The following is a 21,450-nucleotide window of genomic DNA, read 5'->3' as shown; positions in this document are numbered from 1 at the left end:
AATTCGGTTTTCAAGGATTATAAGTCGTTTTTTATATTTAACCAAGCCTTATGAATTATTTTAACAAGTTCAGTAATCATCTTTTATTTTTTAAGAAGTTTAGTAAATCGAATTACAGGTCTTTAATAGTGTTTACATGAAGGTATAAATGTTTTTACTTGAATGTGTTAATAGTTTTACATGAAAATTACAGGTACATATTTCAGTTTTCAAGTATTTGAAGACGTAATTCCTCTATAAAATTCAGTTTTCAAAGATTATAACTCGTATTTAAAAGTTGAGATGATAAAAGAATAGTAAATGGATTATCAATGTCCATGCTCAAACTTTCGTTCCAGTGTTGTGGTTGTGGAGTTGATAATGCAATAGTTGTTGGCATTGAATTTGAACGCTAGAACGGTAAAACAATTTAAAAGTTGTTAGTAAATAAATAACTTCAAATGAATAACAGAATTATTGTTATCTAGAGTGAAACAATGACATACCTGAATTATTGTTGCTTGTCTTGTTGTTCGTGTTGATTTTATTTTATTTGAATTATTCTCTAAGCCGCCTTTCATTCTCTTACAGAGTTTGTCTTCTACATATATTTAATTCATTTGACTCTAATAGAGGTACCCTCACCAGAAGCTAATCCAACTCATGTTTGACTATTAATATCTTCTTATAACTTATAATCCACCAATATACATTGGCTCAATATAATTTTTTCGCATCCCTATAAGTGTCATCCATTTTTGCTACCTTTGTAAATAAATGCATAGACAAGCCACATAATTCTTTATATCGGATATTTTGAAGGTCTTTTGGATTAACATTACTATTGTTCACCATTGAATTTGTTAGAATAAGTTAAATAAAGAAAAGGAAAATTAATTATAATAGAAATAATTAATTAAGGAAAAATGAATTTAATTGATTAAAATGAACTTCGGTGAATAAAAATAAGTTTAATCAATACGACATATTTTTAATGATGTGTTCGTGAACAAAACTAAGTTGTGTAAATGTCTATGCGCAGGTACAACTCAAGAAGCGCGAGCAGACGTCTCTTTTCATCAGACGTGTTGGTCTGAGGAAGCGCGTGCATATGTCTCTCTTCATCAGACGTATTAGTCTACAGAAGCGCGAGTAGGCATCTCTCTTTATCAGATGTCTTGGGCTAAGGAAGCGCGAGTAGACGTCTCTCTTCATCAAACGTCTTAGTCTGAAGAAGCGCGAGCAGACGTCTCTCTTAATTAGACGTATTGCTTCAGCAGCAGTCTGAAGAAGCGCGAGCAGATTCCTTGCTTCATGAGCAGTATGAAGAAGCGCGAGCATACGCCTTGCTTCAAAAGTCGTCTAAAGAAGCGTCCGCTTATATGCACTACTCATCAGCATAGAGAACTACAGTGTTCGTTATCAGTAATATGCCAAGTTAACTTAATAAGACAAATGTACAAATGTCACGTACGTTATTATTCCACTAGCCCGTGCAGTACTATCCAGCACACCACACTCCAACGAATATTCTGCGCACTATCTATCCAGTACGCCACGATCCAACGAATATATTCTTGCATACGATCCCATACACCTGGCGTACATCTAACAGAAAGCTGACACGTATCCAAGAATTAGATTCGACCGTTGCTACGCTTCAATATAAAAGAGTAGTAGAGTACAATGGCGAATTTCTTGATCATCAGATCTTCACACGAATTACGAATTGCAAAATCTTTGTGTTTACTCTCTCTCTAAGATTATTCTATAATTCACTAAGCTAAGATGAGCTTCTGTTTACTGTTCTATCTGAGTGTATTTTCAGTATTATAAGTTGAACATAACGTTGTTTTTTCAACATAGTGATAGCTAGGAATTCAGAAATAGACAACTGTTAAGTCATGTGTTTTGACTAGGTTTGTGTAGTTGTTATACGAATCAAAGTCTTCTAGTGAAAATCCTTCTGAAACAGAAGAAGGGGTGACGTAGGAGTTTTATCTCCGAACATCCATAAAACTCTTGTGTTATTTCATTTATGCATCTTCCAGTCTTCCATCTGCCGCTTAAAACCTAGAAAGCATTTCCGCAATTGAATCCGTTCAAGAGTTTGCGACAATTTGTGAAGAATATAAACATATTTTAATCTCTAACGGGATTAAAATTGAATTGAAAGTGATCAGTTGCACAAAAATATTCAACTCCCCCTTCTATTGTTGTCATCGATCCTAACAAGTAGTATCAGAAGAAGATTTTATATTCTCAAGCATCTTCAGATATCAAAATCATGTCTATCCTAAACAAAATATTAATATTCTTGAAGGAAGATTATGATGACTGGAAGATAATAATGCAAGCTCATTTGGCCACCCAAGATGATGACATGTGGTATGTCATCACTGATGGTCCAATGAAAATCATGAAGGTCAACACAGCCACAACTTCAACCGATGGTGCTCTTGAGATGAAGAAGAAACCAAGATCTGAGTGAACTCCTGAAAAAAAGAGGAAGGTCAACCTCAACAATGTGGCCAAAGATATTCTACAGAAGATTATGGACAAGAATGTTCAGAAAGATCAAGTCATGCTCTACTGCCAAAGAAATTTGGGAAAAGCTAACTCAGCTGTGAGGGCAACAATCAAACCAAAGAAAATAAACTCATGGTAGCCACACAAAAATTCAATAGCATCAAGATGCGTCTTAGAGAGAAAATGACTGAATTCAATGAAAGATTCAGTAGCATTATCATTGAACTCTCCACTTTGGGAAAAACATATAACAATAGAGAGGTTTCCATTAAAGTTATGAGAGCTCTTCCCAGAGAATGAGACATAAAGACGATGGTAATGAGGGAATCTAAACACCTCAACAAGATGAAGTTGCATGACCTATTTTCCGATCTAAAAGCCTATGAGTTTGAAATAAACTCAAGGAATGAAGAGGAGCCATCTACATTTGTCATCACTAAAGCGTTGGTGACTGCTGAAGAGCCAACTACCGCGATAACTGTCAAGTCTGTTGAGTATATCAGTAGCGATGCCATGTCACTCATCGTCAAGAAGTTTGGAAAATTCATGAAGAAGACTCACTCTAACTCTAACTCTAACTCTAACACTAATTCTAATAATAATAATTATAAGAATGAATCCAAAGCTAACTTGAAGTGCTTTAATTGTGACAAACCAGGTCACTTCAAGGCGGATTGTAGAAAGCCAAAGAGGGATGATAAGAAGCATCATGATAAGAAGAACAAGAAGTATCAAAAGGCTCTCCTAGCTGAGGAAAGTAAAAGCAAATGGTCTGACAGCGACTCTGATGATAGTTCATCAAGCGAGAGTGATGATGAAGTCGTTAAATGCTTCATGGCTGACGACAATGAGGTATTGACTTCTCCTTAGACGATTTCACAAAAGATGGCTTAACCACTGTTGTTCATTGAGTACAAGAAGATGTCAGGCTCTTTTAATGAACTAAATTTGAAAAACAAATTTGACAGAAATTCTTCATCTCAAAACACTAAACAATAAGTTTTTAAAATATCTAAACTCTCATCTGAGAATGAGAAGCTCAAAGAAACAATTCAAACTCTTTCTACTGAAAACCAAAGGTTAAACTACGTGGTTAGTTCCAGGACAAAATCTGGAGACGCCGTCAGAGTAATGATTAGTCAGCAAAGACCTGCTGGACACATATCCGGTTTAGGATTTGTTAATGGCAACCCAGATGAGTTCAACAAAAAGTTGAACCCAATAAAAGTTTAGTCTTAATCCATAAGTTTTGTCAAGAAACATTTAATTGACAGTGGAACTAATCACAGTTGTGAGGACTTAACTTTAAAAATGTAGATTATGTTATTATTAATCAATACAAATGAAGCGCTTGTTTTATTGCTTCACTTGTATTTACAATGTCAATAGAAGTGAAGCGCTTCACTTGTATTTATAGCGTCAATAGAAGTGAAGAGCGTTTCACAATAAACATGAACAACTTACAATATTAAAGAAATAGTACACCTTCCATCATTATCGTTATTGTTGATTCGTTCCTAATTATTGACAAAAACATAACATTTTTATTTTTCAAAAAACAAAACAGAAAATTTCTCTACGTCAAGAAATTATTAAAAACATACCATTCTCACCTCGTAATCGTGAAGTAATGGTTTACGGAGGAGTTTGTTTGTTGCGATGAATCGTGAAATATGTTACAGGCCAAAAATAAGTAAACTTTCCACTTCATCAGAGCTTGTTTCCGGCAAATCGTATATAGAGAGAGAAATCGAAATCGTACTATTTGCTTTAGTAGCATTAGTTTTGACTGTTGGCCAATGAGTTGGAAGAGATGATTTGAAACGATCATGATAGTTGAAGTGACATAGCGGGAAAACATTTTGTTGATAATTTAAATAATAACATAATTATAAATAAATTAATAAAACAATTTGTTGTAAACTATCGAGTGAAGGAAGCTTCAATTCTATTTGAATTGTTAATATAAATGAAGTAAGCGATATCGAGTGAATCTTGCTTCACTTCTATTAACGTTGTAAATGGAAGAGCAACAAACACTGTAGGTCTTTAGTATGCTTTATATTAAAGTATAAATGTTTTTACATTAAGGTATAAATACTTTTACATGACTGTAAATTATTTTACATGAAATTTACATGCATATATTTTAGTTTTGAAGCAATTTAACTCATAAATCATCTATATAATTCGATTTATAAGAATTATAACTTTTTTTACATTAAAACAAGCATTATGAATGATTTTATCAAGTTCTGTAATCATCTCTTTTTTTTTAAGTTCAGTAAATGATTATATCATCTTTTAACCTTTAACTAGAAATAGCTTATTCATAACCAACTACAAAATTAATAACATGTAGTTAGCCCTGTTATCTCCAACTTTGATAAATATTTTCATATTAAAAATTATATTATTGATTTTTACATGTTTTCGATTCCATTTTTCATATATTCAATGTACCATGAAACAAACAAACTACAATACTAAAACAAACTAATGATTCCTATGAAATCGCCAAGTTAGTTATAAGATCAAGATTGAAGCAAATTAAGTAACAAAATGCTGAAAATGACAAGCAACAATAGATTCCAACAATTAAATGTGAGAAACAACATGATAACTCATTTATGTAGCCCTCTCTTCAGCCATTGCTATATTTATTGTGTTATCGTTGTTGTAGTAGACTATTATACTTTTGTTTACAAATGGAACCACCACCAATAAATATTTTTTCATTTCTTTAGTGTTACCGCCTCTAGAAATTACCAACTCTATAAGATCTTGTTTGTAGCTGTGATGAATTCTCCTACAAAAAAAATTGCAACTGTCGAATACATTCGGCAGCTGAAAAACACAACAATTTCAGTTTTCAACTCATAAGTAAGGTCCATATGGAGGAGGAATTAGATCAAACTTACATTGTTCAAAGACCGAAGTCTTCCAGCTTTAGGGCCACCATGGCACCCATGACTATCTAGTTTAACCTCATATGGTTCCTCATCAACATTACTATTTGATTTTATTGATATTTTTATCCTTGCACAAAAACCATTTTTATTTTGTTTCCAAAAGTTTTTATATTTGAAAATAAAATGAAACGAATCATGTTAAGAGATTCACAATCAATTGTAAGGACCCATCTCCTGTTTAATATTGCCTTGAGTACTTTGAAAGTTTTACTGCATGCAAAATTAGCATCAGTCACAACTATAACATGAGTAACATTTTCTCTCCACAACTTAGACACCTTTGCACCACAAGTGCTAGTAAATTTCACCATCAAGAACTATGTCAAACAATTATATTTATCTTAGAAGAATGTGGTCATTACATTCAAAGTTATATAATATGAAATGGTTAGTAGAGATAATAGTACATTATCTTCATTAGATAATGCAGGATCGTAAAAAATTCATTCTTTTCTTATAGTGACTAGGAGGATTTCGTTGTTAGTTGACTGCATATTAAAAAACATGACTTTGTTATTTATAAAAGAATTTTTTCCAACATCATAGTAGGGTTTCGTAGAAATAATATACAAAACCAAAGTAGGGTTTCTTAAATATGAACGATTTCGTTGAAGTAGGGTTTCCTAAATATAAACAAAATAAAACGATTTCATTGAACGTAACATTTTCGAAGTAAGGATTCCTAAATATGAACAAAACATAACGATTTCATTGTGCTTACCATTCTCGAAGTAGGATTTCCTAAATATGAAAAAAATAAAACAATTTTGTTGTACGTACTATTTTCGCGAGCTATGGAGTTTTTTACAGATAAATACTTTAAAGTAGAGTTAGAAATCGTGAATCGTCGTGAGAGAGAGCGCCGGATTTGAATCACCGTGAAAGAGGAAGCTAAAGAGAGATTATGGAAACAAGTAGAATATTTTTAAAGATAATATAATAATTTATATTATAAATTACAAGTGAAGCACACAACCGAGTGAAACTTGATTCACTTCTATTAACATTGCTAATAGAAGTGAAGCAAGTTTCACTCGATAGAAGTGAAGAAAGTGCACTAAAGTGAAGCTAACTTCACTTCTATTTACATTGTTAATAAAAGTGAAGCAAGCACACTTCAGTGAATCTAGCTTCACTTCTATTTATAATGTAACTAAAACATGAGGAAGCGCACTTTAGTGAAACTAGCTTCATTCTTATTTACATTTGTAAATAAAAGTGGAGCAAGTGCACTTCAATGAAGCTAGCTTCACTTCTATTTACAATGTAAATAAAAGTAAAGTAAGCTCACATAGTGAAGTTTACTTCACTCCTTTTACAATATAAATAAAACGTATGCAATCGCACATAAGTGAAACTTGTTTCACTTCTATTTACAATATAAAGGAAGTGAAACAAACGCACATCTTCACTTCTATTTACAATGTAAAAGGAAGTGAATCAAGTGCACATGAGTGAAGATTGCTTCACTTCTATTTACATTGTGAAGCAATCGCACTTTAGTGAATGGAAGTGAAGCAATCTTCACCTTTATGCGCTTTCTTGGGTTGAACCAGGAAGGAAGCGGTGTTATTTCCGGGTTCTGAATATAATTCTTTTTAGCCCAAACATAATTTATTAATATAATATTCATGTTCAATTCTAATTAGTCCGGAACAGAGGAATAGACAATTTGGTAGCAGTAGAACTAGACTGGCCCAGATGACCCAACTACCATGTATTTAACTATTGGTTACATCGGTAATAAGAGGTGGATACTAACTCTAAGTTCCTGAGTTCGAGCCCGTCAGGCGGCAAGTTCTACACCTAGTTAAATGGTTAAGTGTATTTGCAAACTACATACTTAATTCGTTGTCCCATTTTTATTTCTCAAAAAAACTGTTGGTTACAAATAGTTTTAGTCCGGTTTCGATAGATGGCTAAGTTACTCCGTTTCCAAAACAACATAAATGTATTTGAGATTTATTTATTATTATAAAAATATAAATTGAAATACTATATATTTTAAAGAATAATTTTAGAATTGACATAAATTTAAATAGAAAAATAACAATTACCACATAATTTTAATTTATTTAATTATTTTCTAATGTTTGTTCAATTATTTATCATAATAGTAATCGTTTTAATCTATTTAAATAATTTATAAATGTTTGTCCAATCATTTATCATAATAATATTTTTTAAAATAATTAATTATATTAATTTTTATTTTCTGTAAATGTAAATTTTTACTAAATAGTCGAAATCAATCTATATATAAAAAACACAAATAAATTGGTTACGTAAAATTTTAGTATTTTTATTTTGTAAATATCCCTTCTTCGAGTCCTACTTCAAGGTTGGTTCAAGGCTCCTCCACATTCTATTGTCATTTTTCTAAATTAACAATAAGTAATATTATGTAAAAGTTGAATTTTATATAATTTGATTGGTAATTTGATCATAAACTCAATATTTGATGATATTTTATCAAAACTATTTTTTTTCTCACCTAATTGATGTTATCAATTTATGTGTTCGTCGATTTGCAATAGTTTATACATTTGATCGGTGTGTTTGGTAACCCTGAAATTGGCATTGAAATTAGAATTGGAGGGTCATATTCCAATTCTTAAGTTTAGTAGACCCTTTAAAATAATATTAAAAAATACATATATCTATTTTACACCATCTCAATTCAAAATACTCTACAACAGCATTTCTATCTATATACCTATAACATTAAAATATTTATTTTTTGCAAAATTAAAAAACAACTTGTAACTACTTTTTAAAATTCAAACGGCTATATTCTAACGCCTATATTTCAAATTCAAATCCAACACCTATATTTCAATTTCAAATTCAAATTCCAACGCCTATATTTCATTGGCATGTTCTATAAAAAAAATTTAGATTCAAATTTCAATTTCAATTTCAAATTCAAATTCCAACGGCTATTTTCCAGCGGTCATATTTCGAAATCCAACTATAAATAAAGTTTTTGTTCATTCATTCTTGACCACACTTTAAGCTTTATCCTACACAATGAGTGGCAACATTAATGTTTTGAAAGATTATTTGTACGGATGCGATGATGACGATGATATGATTCAAATTCTAGCCTTCAAACGTGAAAGAGAAAAAATCGAGGCACAAGGTGAAAACTCCCGACAATCACGGACATCTATTGATCGTGACACTTTGCAAGGGCATCAACGCTTATTCAATGATTATTTTGCTACATCGCCAGTTTTTCCAGATTAAATATTTCGTAGGAGATTCTTAATGAGACGTGAGTTATTCATGCGGATTCACTCGGTAGTGGAAGTACATGATCCATACTTTCAACAAAAAAGAAATGCTCGTGGTACGGAGTATCTACGAAAGCCAAACTCGGATGACATTGTAAAATTGCTTCAAGTCGGTGAAGCTCGTGGCTTTCCAAGAATGTTGGGTAGTATCGATTGCATGCATTGGAGGTGTAAAAATTGTCCAACTACTTGGAAAGGTATGTTTACAGGTCACTGTCATGAACCTACACTTATCTTAAAAGTTGTAGTATCTTATAATTTATGGATTTGGCATGCATTCTTTGGGTTACCGGGATCACATAATGATATCAATGTGCTAGAACGATCACATGTGTTTTCTGAAATAACAAGAGGCAAGGGCCCTTCAGTTAACTATTCGATTAATGGTCACGACTACAATCTGGGTTATTATTTAGCTGATGGGATCTATCCTCCATGGGCAACATTTGTCAAAGCAATTACATTACCAATGAATCGTAAGACCAAATATTTCACTACTGCTCAAGAATCTTTTAGAAAGGACGTTGAACGTGCTTTTGGTGTGCTACAAGCCAGATTTGCAATTGTCCGTGGTCCTGCACGGTTTTATGACTGTGCCACACTCAAGAAGATCATGTTGGCATGTATTATCATGCACAATATGATTGTCGAGGATGAGCGGGAACTTCACCCACAGCCGGATATCTGTTAATATGAACAAATCCCTTCAAGTCCTCCGATTCCCATTGTAACACGCACTTATACTTCAGAACTTATGAACTTTATGCAATCCCTTGACGAGATCAGAGATAGAGAAATGCATCGTCAACTTCAAGATGATATAGTGGAACATCTATGGAATTTATATAGTGAGGAATGATGTGTGTCTTAATGTTATTTTGTCATTTATGTTCTTTACTTTATTGAATCTTTGTATTGGTGTTTTATTTGATATGAATGTTAGATGTTATATGTTCCTTTTTTTATTTTTTATTTTTTATTTTTTATTTTTATGTTATATTGTTCCAACATATATCCAAAGAAAAGTGACAAAAAGAGTACATGGACTATGCTTTCTCTACTATGTGAAAAAAAAGATGAGAGAGAATAATGTTCCTGCCAGTTTTGAGAAAAAAAGATGAGAGAGAATAATTATGTCGTCAGTTTTGAGTATAGAACATGAAAAGTGGTGTTCTATATATAGAACACTGCTGTTCATTTGGGCTAAATTTTTTTAAGTATAGTCCATCTAATGTAGATCAAATTTGTTGTAATTTTTAGTTTTCTATTTCTATTTTAGATATAGAACACCTAATAGAACATCTACTACAAGTGCCCTTAGTATTAAGAATTGAAATTGAAATTGAAATTACCAATGGAATTCAATTTAGTGTAATTTTATAGTTCTCAATTCTATTTTTGCTTTTCCCACCCCCTCCCATATTCCCACCCCCCACCTCACTCTTTAATTAATTCAAAAATGACTTATTTATCCTTACCACCTTTATATATTTACAATTCTTATTTTATTTATTTTATTTTATTTAATTATTAAGTTTTTTTTATTAAATATAATTAATTAATTTTTAATATTTTTTAAGTTTATTTATTTAATTAAAAATACAAAATATTATTAATTTTATATTATAATTATTTAAAATATATTAAATATTGAAATGTGTATTAATTTCATAAAATATAAATATTTAATATTTTATTATATTAATTATATATTTTTTTTAAATACTTATAAAAATCAATTTTTTTTATAATGTTTGACTAATTATTAAAATATAATATTATTAAGTAAAATATTATGATTAGATTAATAATTAATAATATTTTACTTAATGATATTATATTTTAATAATTAGTCAAACATTATAAAAAAAATTATTTTGGTAAGTATTTAAAAAAATATATAATTAATATAATAAAATATTAAATATTTATATTTTGTTAAATTAGTAAACATTTAAATATTTAATATATTTTAAATAATTATAATATAAAAATAATAATATTTTGTATTTTTAATTAAATAAATAAAGTTAAAAAAATACTAAAAAATAATTAATTAATTATATTTAATAAAAAAAACTTAATAATTAAATAAAATAAAATAAATAAAATAAATAAAATAAGAAATGTAAATATATAAAGGTGGTAGGGATAAATAAGTAATTTTGGAATTAATTAAGGAGTGAGGGAGGGATGTAGGAATATGGGAGGGGGTGGGAAAAGCACCTCCCTTTCTTTATATCGGAATTGTAATTCCAATTTTTTTTATGTTTTTTCAAACAAAATAACTTATAATTTGATCATTAAAACACGATTAAAGTTTTCAATCGATATTTTTATTTTTAGAATTTAGGATGTTAAAATATCGAATCGATGTTTTTTAAAAATATAGTAAGTTAACATCTTGAAACTAATATATATTTTAATTTAAGAAGTTAACATGTTAAACCAATATTTTGTTTTTTGAATTTAGGAAGTTAAAATGTCGAACCGATATTTTTTTTAATATATAAAGTTAATATATTGAACAGATATTTTTTTAATGAAAATCGAAACCTAAAAAAACTTTTAACCCTTGAGTTATTATAATTGGTTGTGTCAAATCAATATTTTAATAAATAGGTAATATATATTAAAATTATTTTTATTATATTCTTTTTTACAAACAAAAAAATTGAGACTGAATTACAATTCTATAGTTTTCTCAATCATAGGAATTGAATTATAATTCAATGTCAATTCTTATAGAATTGGAATTGGAATTCCAATGTCAATTCCAATAATCCAAACGTACCATAAATCCTTCAAATAAACAAAATTAAATTTTAAACTCATATAAATGAATTTTTGTAGTTTTAAATATATTTATTTATTGGAAAACGGTTAAAACATTTCATTAAAATCTCGAAATGGGAGGGTTAAGGATTAAAGCTAGACAAACCTTAGCTATGATTAAAAGATGATAATTAAACGACCTTAAAAAATCTGATTAGTAGCAATCAAACATACAAACAGATATTACAAACAAAGATTATAAATTGTATCAAATCATAATTATTCCAATCAGGATTTTTATTTTCATTCAAACATATTGTATCAACAGATTGTCTTCATCTTCCCCTTCCTCTTGCAATGAAAGAGGATGAACTAAAGAGGTTAATGAATACCGTATATTCTCATTTTGATTTTTTCTTTATATGAATTCGTTCTGATTTGATAGAAATAATTATTTTTCAGGATTTTTAGGTTCTTCACCTTGTTGTTCTCAACTTGAATTTCTATATCAGTCTCAAAATTCTTGTATTTGCTTCCTTCAGCTTCATTTATGGTATCATCTGTAACAACCTTGGTAAACTCTACTCCAGCTTGATTATTCTGAGTATCCTCTTCTCTGGTTTTCTGTATTACAACTTGACTTGTTTGAAAATCAACTTCCTTCAACTTCTTCATTCTCTGTTTCATTGCTATATTTATTTTCTTCTTCAACAGAAACTCCTTTAACATTTTTTCTTTAATTTCATTATTTTCTTCATTTTCAGAGTCCTCTTTGGTTTCTGTCTTTTTCTCTTCCTCCATATTTTTCTCTTTACTTTTAGACTCTCCTGTTTCTTTTTCTTGATTTTTTGTTTTTTACCTTTCAATATCTTCTGCTCTTCTTCCATAGCTTGAGCACATTACGTGTTGGCATGTTGAAAAGTATTGCAGAATGCACATCTATCCGGTCTCCACTCATAAGTGATTCTCATGACATTAGATTGTCCTTTCTTGTCGACCACTATCATATTATTCGGCAATGTACTACAAAAATTCACCTCTATGTTAATTCTAGCAAATGATATATATTCTTTTTCTTCTGTTATTAGATTCGTGTATAATGATTGTTCCAATCAAGGTTTTGAAAACTGTTCCGGTTATCAGCCCGGTTTTCTGGGCGAAGTTGAACCGAATTTTAAACTCATGAAATTTAAGTTCTCCTCTCTCCGCCTTCTTCCATCTCTATTGATTAGAATATAATCAATATATAATATATTTATATAACAGTTGGATGTATGTAGATCAACGAAACTCCCAGGTCACCACTTGGTGAATAAACTCTACACCCAAGATGGTGTCTCTATAAGAAGGACGTCAAGGTGAGTGTCTATGCAAGAAGGACATCAGTGGAAACCCCAACCCCAGGTCTGATTGATTCATTGTTTGAGGGTATTGATTTCTATTCAACCATCACCAGTGCAAGATTTGAGGACTTGAAAATGGATTTGTTCAGAAAGTGTATGAAACCAGTTGAGAAGTGTTTGAGGGATGCTAAGATGGACAAGAACACCATCCACGATGATGTCCTTATCGGTGGGTCTCCTTCAAGATTTCATCGAATGTTGCAGATGTCTTCGATAACATGCTACTTTATTGGTGGTGCTACATCTCCCACTTCAATCAGGACTTACGGTCGTTGCTCAACGATCTAATGGTTAAGGCAGCGGCTGGCGGCTCGCGTCGGAAATTTGCGACGAGGAATAAGGAAGGACCAGATTTCAGGACCCTATATGCGATGATGCAGTGCACTCCGGATTTGACAGAGCAGGAATGTAGTAATTGCTTAAGTGAAAGAAGCAGGAATGTAATAATTGTTTAAGTGAAAGAATCCTTCGTAATGGGAAAATAGGGGTTAGAGTTATTAATTTGAGTTGTTGTTTGAGATTTGAGACGGCTGTTCAAGTTTTATCACCACCACCGCCGCCAGACTCCCACTGATGTCTTCTTCTTGAAGGCCGATGATCCAGTCTTGAGAGAGAGGAGGTAGATCAGTCTTGAGAGAGAGGAGAAGAGGTAGATCAGTCTTGAGAGAGAGAGAGGAGAAGAGATAGATCAGTCTTGAGAGAGAGAAGAGGTCCAGAGTTTTACTGTTTAAAATTATGACCTTTCGGAGCGGATATTTCCGGTTCGTTTTTCGGTTGAACCGTCCGGTCAGACCGGATTTTGACCGGTTCAAAAGGTGACCGCATTAAAGTAAAAAACCGGACCGTCCCTTCAACCGTTTCACGGTCGGACCGGTTGAACCGGCGATCCAACCGGGTATTTTAAAACCTTGTTCCAATATTTTAAAACCTTGTTCCAATAACTCTGCAAAAGACTAATGTTCTTGCTTTGTAGATGTGATTGAAATTAATTTTTACAACACAAAATAAATTCAAAATTAATTAAATTGGAAAAATATTACCTTTTTTTCAAAATATTTATATATAAATAATGCTACTTATAATTGATCTTATTTTTTATAAATAATAACCATTAAATAAACATAAACTAATAAATTATATTATATTTAATGGTTAGTCGCAAATAGGCGGCTTCTAGCACACAGGATCAAGCATTTGTGGATCTTCTCCACCTGTTCCTGCGTTCTTCTTCATTTCCTTACTAATCTTATCCAGAGATCGCGGCGAACAGAAAATTAAATGTCTCCGGCAGCTGAAGAAGACGATGATAGGAGTCCTGCGAAAAGAGTTGCTGTTGTTGGGGCTGGTGTGAGCGGTCTCGCCGCAGCATATAAGTTGAAAGCACATGGTTTAGATGTAACTATATTTGAATCCGAAGGACAAGCAGGTGGGAAATTGAAAAGTGTTTCAAAAGATGGATTGATATGGGATGAAGGTGCAAATACAATGACAGAGAGTGATTATGAGGTCAGTTATTTGCTTGATAATCTACGAGGACTTCGAGAGAAACAACAATTTCCAATTTCTCATAAAAAGCGGTATATTGTTAGGAATCGAGTACCTGTACTTTTACCTACGAATCCCATTGCTTTGATGAAAACCCATTTCCTTTCTGTTCAATCCAAGGTCCAGATTATACTGGAACCGTTTTTATGGAAGAAGAACGGGAGCATTTCTGATAGAAATGAAAGTGTGGGTTCATTCTTCCAACGTCATTTTGGAAAAGAGGTTGTTGATTATATAATTGACCCTTTTGTAGCAGGTACAAGCGCAGGAGACCCAGATTCACTTTCTATTCGCCATGCATTTCCTGAATTGTGGGATTTGGAGAAGAGGTATGGCTCTGTAATAGTGGGTGCAATTCAGTCAAAATTATCGATGTCTAATAAGAAGGGGAAGAACAATCGTTTTCGTGGTTCATTCTCATTCATGGGGGGAATGCAGACACTTGTTGATACATTATGTAAAGAGATTGGAGAAGATGAATTCAAATTTCACTCCAAGGTTTCAGAATTGACTTATGGAAGCAGCAATTGGTCTGTTTCATATTCTCCAAATCAAAATCAAATGAAAATGAATCCTTGTTTCGATGCTGTGATCATGACAGCTCCACTTGGGAATCTTAAACAGATGAAGATTGTGAAAAGAGAGAAACCATTTCTTCTTGACTTTATACCAGATGTGAGTTATCTGCCTTTATCTGTTATAATTACCACATTCAAGAAAGCGAATGTTAAGCGACCACTTGAAGGATTTGGGGTTTTGATTCCATCAAAGGAGCAAGAGAATGGTTTTAAAAGCCTTGGCACGCTCTTTTCTTCAATGATGTTTCCTGGTCGTGCACATAATGATGAATATCTATATACAACTTTTGTTGGGGGGAGTAGAAATATTGAACTAGCAAAAGCTTCAAGGGATGAGTTGAAGCAAATTGTGACTGATGATTTGAGACAATTGTTGGGTGTGGAAGGAGATCCCGGTTTTGTTAGTCATCGGTATTGGAGAGAAGCGTTTCCCCTTTATGGTAGAGATTATGATTCGGTTTTATCGGCTATTGAAAAGATGGAAAAGAGTCTTCCAGGGTTTTTTTATGCAGGTAATCATAAGGAAGGTTTATCAGTTGCTAAAGCAATCTGCTCTGGTATCAAAACTGCAGATATTGTAATATCATATCTTGATTTTGCTTCAAACAAGATCATAAAAGATGTTTAGGTTTGCCTTTCTTTCCAATAATAAAACTTTTGTTACATCTCTTGCATTGAATTTGCATATTTTATTTTGTGGAATTGAATACAAATGCACAGTTTTGTTGGTTTAATTTTGTATGAAAAACACCTATTGATTGAATTGATTTCAATGCAAGTTATTGATGAATGAAAACCACCAATTGCTTTCTATGCAAATTAATTGTGAAAGAGGTCCTGGTGTAATCTAGCTTATTTGTTTTATAATTAGTTAGGGATAACAATGTATTATTAACACCAATATAATATGTGAATATCTTATTAAAAAAACTAGTAAAATCAAGAATATCCCTACTAATGAAGGAAATTGAATATTGATGTAGTTACTAGTAGGGTTAAAGTACACTATTTTGTTTGATGCATGTTTTTTTTTTTAATAAGGTTAGGATTTGTTTAGTTTGATTCATATTCTCGTTTTTCTATTTTTAAAAAATAAAAATAAAATAATTCATTTAAAATTATAAAAAGTTAAATTAATAATATATTAGTTATATAATATTATTATTTTTATATTTAATTAAAAAAATTATATATTTATTTTTAAAATATATATATAATTAAATATAAAATTAATTAAATAATAATAAAAAATGACATTATAAAAAAAATATTTATAAAATTAATTATTATAATTCTTTTATTTAAATAAATAATATTTTATTTAATTTTTAAATATAAATTAACATTTCTTCTTATAATTTTAAATGGTAGAGTTTGCTAATTTAAATTTGTTTACTTCAAGTCAGACTAAACTCAAGATTTTAATAAATTTGGACTGAAAAGCTTGATATATTTTCTTAAAAAAAAAAAATTATAAAATTCAAATTTCAACAATACAATCTAAAAACTTCATCTATGAATTTCAAAAATCAAATCTAAGTATTCTTTTTGTCTTCCTAAGATGACAGTGGTAACCATTCGGATACTTATAAGCAAATAGGAGACCGCATATATGAGATCATTGTGATTCACATGACAAGAGATAGCAAAATAGAGTTCATTCATTTTATTATTTCGTTGTCGAATATTTATGACACAATTGTAGTCTGTACAATTTTCTTATAATTATCAGAGATAAGATTTCCAACATAAGCATTAACCAAACTTTTACTCAAAATATCATATTGATCAATTTGAAATGAGACTGATATATTGACAAACACATTTTGTTATTTAAGGAATGGTATTAGTTATATAATATTAATTATAAGAAGTATTAAGAGGTATAAGTTATATATGTTATTTAAGGTTATAAATTGTATATATTTTATAATTTTGTGTTTGATTTATAATATAAAAATATTGTATAAAATGTAAAAGATATTTTTGCCCTTTATATTTATATAAATTTAATTCAATTGTTAAATTAATATTTATTTAATTTTACTTTTTTATTATTATTTCTCTCCATACATGTATTTTTTTTATTATTGCTTTTAATTTGTAAACACATCTCGTGTTATGTTATAAAATATTGTTAACAAAGGTGCATTTAAATATTAAAATTTTACTTTTCACTTCTAATTCTTTTACATATTTGTTCATAATAAATTTTTAAATTCTTTATATCTCATTTAAGAATCAAGTTTTTTACCACTAAATTATTGCTGACACTCTCACATAATTAATCATTGATAACATAATTATATAGATTTAACAAAGTATATATAATTACAGAAAAAAATGGTGAAATTAAAATAACATGCATGTTAAATAAAACTTTTAAAGAAAAAAATATAATCAAAATATAAGAATATATATGAAAATAGGGCTTTTAAGAAGAAAAAAAAGATAATCAAAATAAGGGTAAATGTGAAAATAAGAAAAAATATTATCAAAATATAAGGATAATTATGGAAATAATTTTTTTATACATGCTTGTAACTGATTCTATTAGGTACAAGGATAAATTATATAACTTTGTAAATGTTGTTTATATAAAATAATTAACCAAACATTAAACCAAATTTACAAATTTACTATAAGTATAATTATTTTATACCTAAAGTCTAATCCGATTTTAGGCAAGGTGATAGCAGAGAAATCTTATTTGTGTAAATATGAATTGTCTTTCAGCTACGTTGACGTTATAGCCGATTAATTCTTAACAACAACTGTCCTCAAACCAACTTAACTAGTCATTCTGGAACCTCAAAACCAAGTAATTTCGATACAAAATTATACATATTCCATCGTGCAAATAAGTTTGTACCTTAGGTAGATTTTACACCAAGAGCTTGTTTGATTTGAATTGTTTACATAACTCAATCTAAAAAAAATTATCTCACTCCACTCTCATCTATTTTATCACTTAATTCATTAATCAAAATATTAAAATACTCTCTATTTTAAATTATTATTTTTTATTTTATTATTATATATTAATTCTCTTTAAATATTCTTATCAAAAAAAATCTTCATCTATTCAAAATTATCATCAACCATTACTTTTTAAATAACCCTCTTTTGAACAACCCTATCCAAACAAGACCTAAGAACTTGTTTGGTGAAAAATTATTAACCCCTCACCCTCGTCCTTTTGAAGTAAGATTCTTAATTCTTTTTCAATCAAATCCCAACTAAATACTAAAATATTCTTCCATTGCTTTTTATAACAATTTAAATTATTAAATACAAAAAAATATTTTAGTCATTAAACCCAAATAATCCATTTTTTTCAATCAAATGGGCACATAACTCATTTTTTCCACTTGACTATTTTCTAATTGCTACAAAACTAAACACTTCTTTTCATTTTATTGTACTTACATTGAGGATGAAATTATTGTGTACCTTACCGAAATTTCACATGAATTTGTCCAATACGAGCTTCTGTAATCGTCCCAATCTCTGGATTATCTTGGGGTTCATTAAATCCTTAGCTTCCTTTAAAAGAGTTCCATCCTTGCTGAAATTATAAGCATCCACCACAGTCTTGATCCAAATATGCAGCTTCTCTGGAGTCCTGTTCAGTTATAAAGAAAAGTTATATTCTCTAATCAAGAGTACACTAAATGCAATCGGGCATTAGAAGTGCTAAATCAGGATGAAAGTTCAGATAAAACTTATGATATATAATTTTACGTTTGAAAATGATAACAAATACAAGGTTTAATTCCATCGCACAAAGAAAAAAGAGCTAGACCGGGACTACATACGTGTACAGAGAATCAACATCAAGTTCTTCCACGGGGGGAGTAAATGCATCTTTTAGGGCACACAGCTCTTCTTCAGGATCTTCAATGGTTATAAGATACTTGAGAATCATTATTTCTTTTGGCATAAACCTTTGAAGGTTGCCTTGTGCTGTCATGTATAGATGATAAAGTATATCTTTTACCTGTTCAGGCAAAAAGTTATTAACCCTTAGATTCTTATTTCATACTATACATACCAAGAACAATGAAAGGGGGCTCATTTGAAAACACTTATGTATCTGAATTCAGATTTGGCTGAGAAACCATCAATGAATTTCTCTATAACAATCCAAATACGTTTTTGGTATGAAAGATGTGACGAGCTAGGATACAAAATCCTTCAAATTTGTACAGTTTATCTCTCAAACAAGGTTATTTTAAACCCTTGCCTACCAATCAGAAGAGGAATTTTATCGTCGGTGCTTTTGAAGGCATATATGGATGTGAATCTGGATTTGGAAAGGGATCAATCCAAACCAAACCAAGCCACTGTATCGTATAGGAAAGGGACCAATCATGCAAATGTAGGCTTTGTTTGATAAAGAGCTATATGGATATAATCCAAAAAAAAACCTTTATTTCATCATAAATCAAATCATCCACCAAACCAAATTATCCTTTATTTTTTTATAACATTTTAGGTATAAATATAAAGGCTTATTTAGTCATTTGACCCAAATAATCCATTTTCTCATCAAACAATATTTTTTCACAAAATAAATCCCTACCAAACAAGCTTAGTGTGTTCCATGTACTAAAAGATAATCTTCACATGGCACAGAATCAAATGAAGCAATTTTTGGGCCTAACAACAAACATAAGGGCACTAAGTGAAGAAGTTATGGAAGGATCAAAAGTAAGAAGAAACCTAGAGTCCCAATACCCTTGTGCACTACCTTACACATGTAAACCAAAAGACGACTGCAAATTACTGGCCGAACAACTGGATGAAAATAAAAGTGAAAAGGTGATGGGTTTGTTCTGAGAACAATGCTCAATTACCTCTCCCTTTGTCATGTTTGATTCCTTGGCAGCAGACCAGGCTTTCGTGATCATAAGCACCAATGCTGAGTCCAGTTGATTTTTTGCAGCTAAGTCATCAATCTTACGGCATGCAACATCTAAAGAAGGAGAATTAACTATATCTTGAAACTTCAATTCTGCAACATTCAGAGCTTCAACGCTTTCGGTTGCAGTATCATGATCTTGGATTGCAGCCAAGCACATGTCGCCAAGCTGCAGTAAGGCTAGTCATGAAGAAATATGTAAATACCACTATGTATTTCAATGAATAACGAATATTAAGTATACAAAGATTTAAATTGAGAGCGAACAGGAGAAAACTCAAATAACTCACTATTCTGTTCACTTGGATTATCATGATAAGATTCTGCTACATTGTGTAGATGTATGAAGAACTCTTTAGTAAAATCTTTTCTAAGTTTCACAACAGTTTCATTGATCTCCAATGGTGCATTCTTTATCACTGCAAGAAGTTCATCATGCCTTTGAACATCTTCATCAACCTGCCAGTTAAAATAATACTTATATTACAGAAACTAAAATAAACAGTTTCATCTCAGAAGGAAAAAGTTTCTATCGAGTTTAATAACACCAAGATACAGGAGGGTTAATCAAGTTTTTTCTTTTGAACAAAAAAATGTCACAGCTCATACTTTCCAATACATAAAAGGAAAAAACATCACCTCCTTCAACTTCCTTGCAAATCGTAATAGCTTGTGTTTCATCTCAGGTTCAAACTGACTGTCTGCTTTGTCCTGACAACGCTTGTAGAAATGAGGTCTGATGTTACTCCATTCCCTGCTAAAAGCTAGTAATCTTCTCCAGTCTGTTGAAGTTGGCTTATCAACCATGAAAACATCAATCAGTTTGTCACATACTCGAGTCATATTTGGATCATCTTCTTCTTCTGAATCATTGTGCAATATAGCTGTATCACTGACTACAGCTTCCAGCACAAAAAGATGCAGTCTTGCTGATTTAGGAAACCCACAGCCTATTATTTACGGGATAAAAAAAGATCACTCCTTGTCAAAACGAAATAGTTCAGATAGTATGATATGGAACTTCACCTTTGGGTTTATGATTGACAGATGATGGCGCTCGGTTCAGATTGCGGTGAAGAGAGAAAGAACATATGCAATTTCTTGAAGAGGAGGGGACGGACGGTCTAACTGGGAAAGAAGAAGAGCCGCGCATTGACACCGAAGCCAGTTCCATGGCTATGATAATTTTTCTGGAGAACCCAGTAGAGTACGGGTTCAGTAAGGGTTACGGCGAGGTTTGTTGGTATCCAATTTTGTCAAAGTAACCAAAATGACAAAATTGAGGGGTTATTTTTTTTTCTTCTCATTTTTTCTTATGTAATCTTGAACTTGAGCTCAAGCTTCAATATTTTTTAGCTCAATTTAAAGTTAAGTTTGTACGAGTTTTTAAATTTCAGCTAGAACTTTACTATTTATTTATAAGTTTAACTCGAAAAAATTAATAAAAAT

The 21,450-nt window shown here is 30.8% G+C and overlaps 3 protein-coding genes across 4 annotated transcripts; 2 read left to right on the top strand and 1 right to left on the bottom strand.

The window, feature by feature from the left end:
* Positions 1–8,768: 8,768 nt before the first annotated feature.
* LOC124924432 lies at positions 8,769–9,467 on the top strand. Its single transcript, XM_047464473.1, has one exon. The coding sequence runs from the start codon at positions 8,769–8,771 to the stop codon at positions 9,465–9,467; it is 699 nt and encodes a 232-aa protein (XP_047320429.1).
* A 4,673-nt stretch (positions 9,468–14,140) lies between these two features.
* Positions 14,141–15,775, top strand: LOC124925639 (protoporphyrinogen oxidase, mitochondrial). Its single transcript, XM_047465702.1, has one exon. It carries the CDS (start codon positions 14,233–14,235, stop codon positions 15,703–15,705), a length of 1,473 nt encoding a protein of 490 aa, XP_047321658.1. The 5' UTR covers positions 14,141–14,232; the 3' UTR covers positions 15,706–15,775.
* Positions 15,776–18,317: 2,542 nt separating this feature from the next.
* LOC124925902 (uncharacterized protein At4g37920-like) lies at positions 18,318–21,275 on the bottom strand. 2 transcript variants are annotated; one of them, XM_047466030.1, is made up of 6 exons: positions 21,028–21,275; positions 20,641–20,930; positions 20,292–20,460; positions 19,937–20,181; positions 18,896–19,077; positions 18,318–18,702 (listed from the first exon to the last, which is right to left on the bottom strand). In XM_047466030.1, exons 1-6 carry the CDS (start codon positions 21,173–21,175, stop codon positions 18,543–18,545), a joined length of 1,194 nt encoding a protein of 397 aa, XP_047321986.1. In that variant the 5' UTR covers positions 21,176–21,275; the 3' UTR covers positions 18,318–18,542. The 2 variants fall into 2 exon arrangements, with proteins under 2 accessions (XP_047321986.1, XP_047321985.1); XM_047466029.1 differs by having other exon boundaries at positions 20,641–20,951; positions 21,028–21,274.
* Positions 21,276–21,450: the final 175 nt, after the last annotated feature.

The sequence above is a fragment of the Impatiens glandulifera genome, chromosome 2, assembly GCF_907164915.1.
Source record: "Impatiens glandulifera chromosome 2, dImpGla2.1, whole genome shotgun sequence".
NCBI lineage: Eukaryota > Viridiplantae > Streptophyta > Magnoliopsida > Ericales > Balsaminaceae > Impatiens > Impatiens glandulifera.
Note: the sequence above shows the minus strand (reverse complement) of the source record. Positions and strands in the feature narration are given on the sequence as shown.

Excerpts from the sequence above, each read along its gene's own strand:
- LOC124924432 (XM_047464473.1), top strand. The coding sequence starts at position 8,769 with ATGCGGATTCACTCGGTAGTGGAAGTACATGATCCATACTTTCAACAA.
- LOC124925639 (XM_047465702.1), top strand. The coding sequence starts at position 14,233 with ATGTCTCCGGCAGCTGAAGAAGACGATGATAGGAGTCCTGCGAAAAGA.
- LOC124925902 (XM_047466029.1), bottom strand. The coding sequence starts at position 21,175 with ATGGAACTGGCTTCGGTGTCAATGCGCGGCTCTTCTTCTTTCCCAGTT. Across the intron at positions 20,461-20,640 it reads TTGCAAGGAAGTTGAAGGAG|GTTGATGAAGATGTTCAAAG; the intron begins GTGATGTTTTTT and ends TTTAACTGGCAG. Across the intron at positions 19,078-19,936 it reads CAAACATGACAAAGGGAGAG|GTAAAAGATATACTTTATCA; the intron begins GTAATTGAGCAT and ends TTGCCTGAACAG.